At 59.6% G+C, this 8,409-nt stretch overlaps 1 protein-coding gene across 1 annotated transcript; it reads left to right on the forward strand.

The window, feature by feature from the left end:
* Positions 1 to 31: 31 nt before the first annotated feature.
* SNAI3 (snail family transcriptional repressor 3) lies at positions 32 to 8,030 on the forward strand. Its single transcript, XM_040253700.1, has 3 exons — positions 32 to 160; positions 3,231 to 3,851; positions 5,315 to 8,030. Exons 1-3 carry the CDS (start codon positions 85 to 87, stop codon positions 5,491 to 5,493), a joined length of 876 nt encoding a protein of 291 aa, XP_040109634.1. The 5' UTR covers positions 32 to 84; the 3' UTR covers positions 5,494 to 8,030.
* The last annotated feature ends 379 nt before the right edge of the window (positions 8,031 to 8,409 follow it).

Raw genomic sequence — 8,409 nt, forward strand, 5'->3', positions numbered from 1 at the left:
TAATAACCTGACCCTCCAGGCACCTGCGGGCCGCGCCGCCCGCGGGCACCGGCGGACGCTCAGCGGCACCCGCCCGAGGGCACCATGCCGCGCTCCTTCCTCGTGAAGACGCACTCCAGCCACAGGGTTCCCAACTACGGGCAGCTGGAGACGCAGAGAGGTAGGGACTGCGCGTTTCCCTGCCCCGCCCAGGGCTCGACTCCCGCGGGGCAAGAGGGGAAACGCCTCCGCCCCCCCACCCACCCCGCGACCCCCGGGAGCCGGGACAGCTGTCCCAGGTGGGAGGAGGGACCATGGGGCTGAAGGTAGGAAGGTGTCCCGCGGGCGCCTTGTGCACTTCAGGGACCTCAGCCTCGCGTCAGGCAGAGTGGGTGAGGATTCTCTGTCCACTTAGATAAGTTTCCAGGCCCCTAGTCACTCTGAGGCTCTTCGCTATGGCCTGGCATGTTCATCCTAGCAAAGGGACCCCAGGGCCATCTTCCTTGGACAGGATATTTGAGACAGCCCCACAGATATTGTGGAGAGAGACGACATGACCCCAGGCTGCTCTCCAAGGGCCCCCAGAGCATCCTGGCTTGGGTGGTGAGCAGAGAGAATGGAAAGAGTGACCCAGGGGGCCCGTGGTGCCAAGGCCCAGCTCACTCAGTAGTCTGCTGGGCTCCCCCAATGCCTTCTCACCCATCCTGGGGGTCTCCTTCCTTCCCACCTCCCCTCACCCTAGAGAAGGTTGCCCGGGGTGGGTTGGACTAAGAGAGGACAGTCCTCACCCAGGTGGGGAAACGGGCATCCAGCAACCAGGCCTGTGTACTCATCCCCACTCCCTTTAGGGTCAGGACATGCGGAGGTCCCGGGGCAAAGGCCTCTCTAGAGTGGTTAGAGCTGCCTCCAGCTCCACAGCTTCTTGGGGTGAACCCTATAGGGTACTGCTGTCTGAGCTGGGAGGAGGGACATTGTGGAAACTAGAGCACACAGTCAGTGCCCACTCAGGACTGGCAGCAGGGAGACTGTCCAGGCTGGGGGGGGGGGGCGGGGGCTGCCACCAGTGGGCAGAGTCTAGGACTGGGATTCTCAGCTTCACATTTAGAAATCCAGTGGAGTCACCACCAGCAATTTTATAAAATAAAAAAGAACAGAAACCATCAGCGTGCAATGCAGATGGTAAAGGAAGCTTTCTTTTGGATATACATGTATGACAGAACACGTAATCCACATAGGTCATGGCTTTAAAGGCTGAAAGACCATTGTCTAGAGTCCGGTGTCACAGGCACCCCACTTTACATCTGTGCGGCCCTGCAGCCGCCCAAGGCCCAGTGACTGACAGCCAGGGAGCAGCCTCGGGGCCACCAATGTTCTGCTCCCTCCCCCCCTCCCTCATCCTTGAGCACCAGCTTCCTGAGGCCAAGTGGCTGTGGTGACCCTCTTTCTGTCAGGCAGTTAACCTAGCATAGACCTGCTAGGTTATGGGGTCCTGGATTTGGGGTCCCCCATTCTTCACTTTTCAATAAGTGCCCTTTTAGGCCTCCCCAGGGAGGGCTGCCGTCTATGGAGTCGGACACAACTGAAGCAACTTAGCAGCAGCAGCAAGGAACCCCTGAAGCCAGAAGGGAATTTAAAAGTCTATTCTCCCAGGAATCTGAGCTACAGGATGAATAAAACAATCTAGCTAACCCAGGACATATGGGGAAACATTTAAAGTATTAGCAGAGGTACCCCTCTGTGGTCCAGTGGGTAAGACTCTGTGCTCCCAATGCATGGGGCCTGGATTCAATCCCTGGTCAGGGAACTAGATCCCACGTGCTGCAACTAAGACCCAGCACAGCCAAAGTAATTAATTAACTAAAAAGAAAAGTATTAACAGAAGCATGCAGTCACAAGCACCCAGCAGATGGCTGCCTCTCCCCTGCCCTCCCACTAGGGTTGACACTGGCCCCCAGATAGGGTTTGGCTCCATGGTGGCACCTGGGGCCTGGGTAGTGGCTGAGCCTCAGAGACTTAAGGTGACTCTTTTCCTATACAAGGGCCCTGAGACTCTCCGGGCACCCCAGTGCTGTCTCCAGAAATTCCTTGGACTTCATCTCTTAGCTGGTCACTGTCCAGCCTCCATTTCTGGAAGGACAGGAAACTGGTGTGTTGATGTTATCACTGGGAGGACTGCAGTGGAAAATGGTGAAGTCAGGAGAGAGTGGAGGGGGGGCGAACTTCCTTCACTTATCCATTTCTCTGCATCCTTGTCAACACGTCTAATTGCCTATTTTGAATTCTAGCCATCCTAGCGGGTATGATGTGGCACCTCACTATGGCTTTAACCTGCACCTCCCTGCAGGCTAAGGATACTGAGCATCTTTTCTGGTGCTTACTGGCCGTGTGTATGTCTTCCTTGGAGAAATGTCTGTTCAGATTCTTTACCCATTTAAAAATTGGATTATTTGTTGTTTCACTGTTGAGTGCAGTTTCCCTATATATTCTCAACTCTAATTCCTTATCAGATATCTGATTTGCAAATATTTTCCCCATTCTATGGACTATCTTTCTCAACCCAGAGCAATAGTGCGGACGCAGAAATGGGGCCAGAGATTTATCTTGACACATGAAATAAGAAATAGATTGAGAGCTGTTTGGAGCTTTGCTCTTTGGGGAACTGCAGAACTGAACTCTTACTTGCCTACTTGTTTACTCTGGGGGCTTCTGCCCCTGGGTCAAGCATGAGGCACACTGGCCCACAGCCTGAGGGCAGGCCGACCCAGGAGGCAGTGGACACCAGCTAGAACAACCTGTTTTGACCCGGGAGCATCTGCAGAAGGCTGTGTGCACCAGTGTTGCGATGGGCAAGGGGGCGTTGGAGGTGACTGGAGGCCAACTAGCTATTTTACACACATCGGCCTGCTGCCAAGTGCTATGAATTAATGCTGTGTGGGAGCCCACAGGACAGAGCTCCGATCTGGCCCTGAGCTGGGGTAAGGGCTCAGAGGCAGGGCCTGTCCTGCCCAGGGGGCTTCCATTGGCCCCTGAGAGCTGCTCTGGGACCCTGTGAAATGTTTCTCTGTCCTTGTTTTTAAAGAGGCACTGAGATTCCTGCTCTGACCCAGTGGCCCACACTTCTATCTGGTGAGGACCTCCTTTGCACAGGGCTCCCGAAGGCCTGGTCACGGGATTGGGCCAGGAAGGCGGGTAGAACTCTCAGCACTGGGACTCAGACTTCACCGTGCCCTGTCTCCCCACCCTGCTTCTAGATACCAGTGGTGCCTGTTCAGCCTGTGGAGGGCTGGTGGTGCCCTTCGTCCTCCCAGACAAGGTGGCCCCGTCCACATCTGGCGACTCTCCCCAGCCCTGGGACTTCACCTCCGTCGTCGCCCATGTCTCCCTGCCCCTCCCCACATTCCTGTGTAATGAGGAAGCTGGCACGGCCTCGGGGCCAGGCCCCCTGGAAGTCAGCCTGGAGGACCCTCGGGCTGGCCGGGCCCCCAGCGCACCTCTCAGAGACAGCGTGAACCACCTCAACCTGCCCCCACTGCTGGCTCTGCCCACGCGCTGGCCCTCGATCCTGAACGCAGATGGGGCCCAGGCTCCAGGCTGCTGCCTGCCGGGGGCCGAGCGGGCCCCCTGCACCCCAGAGGGCTTCCCCTGCCACAAGCCCTTCCACGCACCGGCTGCCCTGGCCGGGCATCAGCAGCTGCACTGCCACCTGCAGGCCCAGCGCTGCTTTACCTGCAAGTTCTGTGACAAGGAGTACGGCAGCCTGGGCGCCCTCAAGATGCACATCCGCACGCATACGCTGCCCTGCCTCTGCGCCGTCTGCGGCAAGGCCTTCTCCAGGCCCTGGCTGCTCCAGGGCCACCTCCGGACCCACACAGGTAGACGTGGGCCCCCAAGGAGCCAGCGGGGGGCGGGGTGAGGCCTGGCTCTCAAAGCAGGAGGTGTGGGGGAGAGGGGTAGTTTCATGAGCAAGAGGGCAGATGTGCACACAGTGCTTCTACTTCCTGGTGTCCTGAGGCTGAGGCAGAAAGGCCCACACCCCCAGACTCACAGGCACCAGGTTTAGGACACACAGGCATCCTTTTGGGGACATTCCTGTCTCCAGTATCAACTCACACATCTGGTGAGATGCACAGGGCGTCTGCAGGGCCTGACTTCTCACATTCCGTGACCTTTCCAGATTCTGGAGGAGAAGGAAAGGAGAGGAGCCAGAAGGGCCTGGCTTGGGCGGGAGGACCCCAGGGGGTCACACAGTCTGTCTGAGGGACAGAGACGGGGGCTGGGAGTTACTCTGGAGCAAGCCCATCGTTGGGTGAGAGGGTGGCCGCAGAGTGCCAAGTGCTGCAGAAGAGGGGCAGATGGGAGGGGAATGTGGGGCACGGAGCCGCGTCTTCACTCTGTCTATTGTAAACTAAACAGCCCACAAACAGTGCAAGGGCCCGGCCTTGCCCTGCCCCCAGGGACTCTTCATCTCCGAGTCCTGGGCTTTGTGAAGCACTCGGTGATTGAGAGACAGGCATGGAGAGGCAGCTCCAGGCCTTACAACACACTTTCCATAACTGGACCCTCCCTTACCCTCGGTCACAGCCCTGTGAGTCGTACTGAATGAGGGACGGGAGGGAGGGTTTCACAGGAGCCTTTTTTCATGCTGGAAATCCATCTGGTTTTCCCTGGCCACTCACTAAGGATGTCCCCCTCCGGGTGCCCCATCACACCATCAGGGCTCAGCGCCCTGGTCTGGGCACACAAGGGCCGGGCAGCAGGAACGTGATGCTCTGGGCCCCGCGGACTCTCCACACAGGCAGAGCTGAACAGAGGACTCTCACTGACCTTCCTTTTACACCTGTTGGGTCGGCCTAACAGAAGGTCCCAGCAGGACTCTGTCCAAATCCTAGCTCGCCCTGACTGGAGGCGACCTGGAGGACACGGGCGCACTCCAGGGCCTGCGTGCTGCCCGCACACGGCCACCCTCACGGCTTGGGGGGAGGCAGGGGTGGGCACAGCTGCCAGAAGGCTCGCAGTGCCTCTCCCGTCCAGGGCTGGTGGCAGGGGCCCCGGGGAGCTCCAGCAGAAGAGCCATCTCGCCAAAGTCTGTATTTTAGCTGCTGAGGTCTTTACTGGGCATGTGACCCCTTGGCCGAGGACAGGCGTGGAGAGGACCCCCCCATCAGTTATCCGGAGGGAGGGGGCGATGGAGAGGACGGTGTTGGAGTCCCTGTTGGGGGGCTGAGCGAGCCTCTGGATGGGGCACAGGTTATTCACTCACAAGGCGGGGGCTGCCCCCTCAGTGTTCTGACTGCTGCAAGCGGGTCCCTCACCGGTGTCCCCTCCGCTCCCCTAGGTGAGAAGCCCTACACCTGCCCTCACTGCAGCAGGGCCTTCGCCGACCGCTCCAACCTGCGGGCCCACCTACAGACACACTCGGACACCAAGAAGTATCGGTGTAAGCGCTGCGCCAAGACCTTCTCCCGCATGGCACTCCTGGCGCGGCATGAGGAGGCTGGCTGCTGCACCCCCTGAGAGGGGAGGGGTGTCCTCAAGGAGCCCGGTGCCCTCCCCTACCCAGGTGAGGGGCTTCTCTCCAGGGAAGACATTCATCCTGACGAGAACCTCCGTGCTCAGCCGGCACAGGCAACCCCCAAGCGAGGTTGACGAGGCCGGGGCTGCCCTGGGTGCGCTCTGCTCCTGACTGACAGGTTGACCTGGGCCAAGCACATCCCTGGGGGCCACCTGCGGGCAGAGCTACCTCGAGGCTCACCTCCACCTGCCTGGGGGTGGGCCAAGCTGTCTCATGTCACGTGTGCACAGGTGCACACTCACGACACGCATCCCCCTGCCTCCTCCTCACTAGGCTGTCCTGAAGAGGGAGCAGCAGGAGGCCCCGAGGTGGGTGGATTCGGGGCAATAAAGAGCCCGCACTCCCGATGCGCCGGCCTCTGAGGCTCGCCCAGCCCCCCAGGTCCGCGGAGGAGGCTGAACTCTGACAGGCTGCTGCAGCTGCAGGGCAGCTGGATGATCCAGGCTTCTGTCCAGAGTAGGGGAAACCGAGGGGCAAGGGCCTAGAGCTGTGCAGTCCTTCTGGGCTGGCAGCCTCAGGTGAGCACGACGCCTAAGGACGCAGGGACAGTTCAGCGCAGATGAGGGATGGGGTGAGGGTGTGAGAGAGCACCTGAGGCCGCCTGTCTGCGGTGGGCATTTATCTCCTCAAAGCCTAACTCAGAGGACAGTGCCTGCTGTGCCTGCAGCATCTCTACTGACCACCACAGACACAGCTTCACTGTAGCCCCCTGCCCGTGGCCCAAGCCCATCACTCAGTGGCCAGCCTCCTTCCTGCACACGCCCTCCTGAGGCTGCAGCACCCTCAAACCAGCGAACAGCCCATCTTTGATCCCACCCAGACATACAGCTTACCAAACTGACTCAGACGCTGAGACCCCATTTCCTTGTCATGGGCAGTCACCTGCTGGGCTGGCCCGGCTTCTTGGCAGTGTGTCTGAGTCATCTGCGCCGGACCCTCCAGGGTGGCATTCAGGAACCGGGAAGGAAGCCTGAGTCTGGTGGAGATGGGTTGAGTCCTTGACACCAGGAGGGGACAGCTGTTCCTCTCTGCAAGAGAGCTGGTCCCAGCCAAGGGACAGAGTTAGGCACCTCGGTCCTGCTCCCAGAGTGAAGTCACACGGCAAGTGGCAGAGGCTTCCACTCTCAGCCTTGAGCCACCGGACTTGCTGACCCCCTTCCCATGTCCTGTGTGACAGGACCACACCGCCCCCAGCTCTGCAAACACAGACCCCGAGGGACACATCGGGGCGAACAGGCCCTGGGTGGCTGGTTTGATGACAGCCATCAGAAGGGACCTGGGGACATGCCAGAGGAAACTAGGTCTTGGGCTTCTTTGGACCAAGGGTGACCCTGACGAAGCTAACCACCCAGGAAAGCCCCTGCTCCAGCCTGAGCCAGACTTCATCTGCCAACAAAACACAGGCCCTGAGGAGGAAGCCACACTTGCGCTGCCAGGCCCGCTGCTCCCCTCACAGGAATCAGCCTCCCTCGAGGGGCAGATGGCAGGAACCGGATGTTTCCCTTGAAGGAAACATGCCCTTTGCTGGGGTGGCCATTACAAACCCACAGAGCACGGCCCTCAGACCACAGAGAATGATTCCCCCACAGGCTGGGAGGCCGGAAGTCTGAGGCTGAGGTGCCAACCAGGCTGGTCCCTTCTGGGGTCCCAGGCCTCTCTTAGCTCCTGTTTTGCTGGCTCCTCTGACATTCTGTGGCTCATGGAAGCATCACCCCCACCTCTGCCTCCGTCTTCCCGCGTGTGTGTGTCTGTCTCTGTATCCAGATCTCCCCTTTTTATAAGGACACCCAACAGACTGGGCGAGGACCCACCCTGATGACCTCCTCTTGACAACATCCGCAAAGACCCGGTTTCCAAATGAGGCCACGTTCTGAGGTTCCTTGGGGTCAGGACCTCAGCATATGAATGGCGGGTACTGTTCACCCTGTAACAGCTGACGACAACACCCATTTGCCCAGAGATGCCTGGTGGGTCCCTGTTCCCCTCAGGCACGAAGGGTCGAGGCGGCAGCCATCTCACAGCCAACTTGCTAGAAACACCCCGCCAAAGGCGGCATGACCCCACCCCCGCGGCCCCCTCTGGAGTTTGCTGGTGCCTGACCCCACCTCCTCTCCGCTGTCCTGGTCAGGGCCCCACTGCGGGTGAGAAGGGGCCTCTGGCCTACAGGGATGCCCCACCACCACCCCGCACCGTCTCCTGAAGTGCCCGGGCCGCTGCTGGGGTGGGTGGTGGTAGGCAGCCCAGGGCTTGGGAGCCTCTGCTGGTTCCTGGCAAAGGCTGAGCTCCAACTGCACTGGTGTTTGTGTCCGACCACCGCACTGGACGGCTTTTTTTAAATGGCATCCAGATGCCTGAAGGAAGCTATATTGTAAGTTGTGTTCTATTTCTGAGCACCGATATCTAAATGAGGCCGATGCACCTGTCAGGGATGGAGGAAGGCATCTCACAAGCCTAAAATAAAGCCCCGTGTTTGCCCTTCTGTGCTGGCCCACGGAAAATGCTCCTATATTTATATCTGGGCTGGCGGAGGGTGGGTTGGCAGGCAGGGTGAAGACAGGCCCGGGCACCTGCCAGGGAGCCAACGCGGAGTGAATGGGGGAGACGTTCCCCTCCGAGGAGGGCGGCTGCAGTCAGCACACTGCGTTCCTGCCACGGGGCCACGTCCCCTCTGGCCACTCAGGCCTCACAGCTTCCCGCCTCTCTGTTCCTTGTGGTTCTGCCTGGTCAGCAGCAGCACTGACCTAGGACACTCGCTTAGTGTTCGGGTTTCTGGAGCCCATTCCCAATACCCACAGGTGGGGATCAGGAAGGGGTCCAACCCTCACTCACACTTGACCCCATGTAAGATGGGGCACTGC

This window comes from Oryx dammah, unplaced genomic scaffold (genome assembly GCF_014754425.2).
Source record: "Oryx dammah isolate SB20612 unplaced genomic scaffold, SCBI_Odam_1.1 HiC_scaffold_13, whole genome shotgun sequence".
Classification (NCBI taxonomy): Eukaryota; Metazoa; Chordata; class Mammalia; order Artiodactyla; family Bovidae; genus Oryx; species Oryx dammah.

Coding starts and splice junctions, on each gene's coding strand:
- SNAI3 (XM_040253700.1), top strand. CDS start 85: ATGCCGCGCTCCTTCCTCGTGAAGACGCACTCCAGCCACAGGGTTCCC. Junction 161..3,230: donor GCAGCTGGAGACGCAGAGAG/GTAGGGACTGCG, acceptor CCCTGCTTCTAG/ATACCAGTGGTGCCTGTTCA. Junction 3,852..5,314: donor CCACCTCCGGACCCACACAG/GTAGACGTGGGC, acceptor CCGCTCCCCTAG/GTGAGAAGCCCTACACCTGC.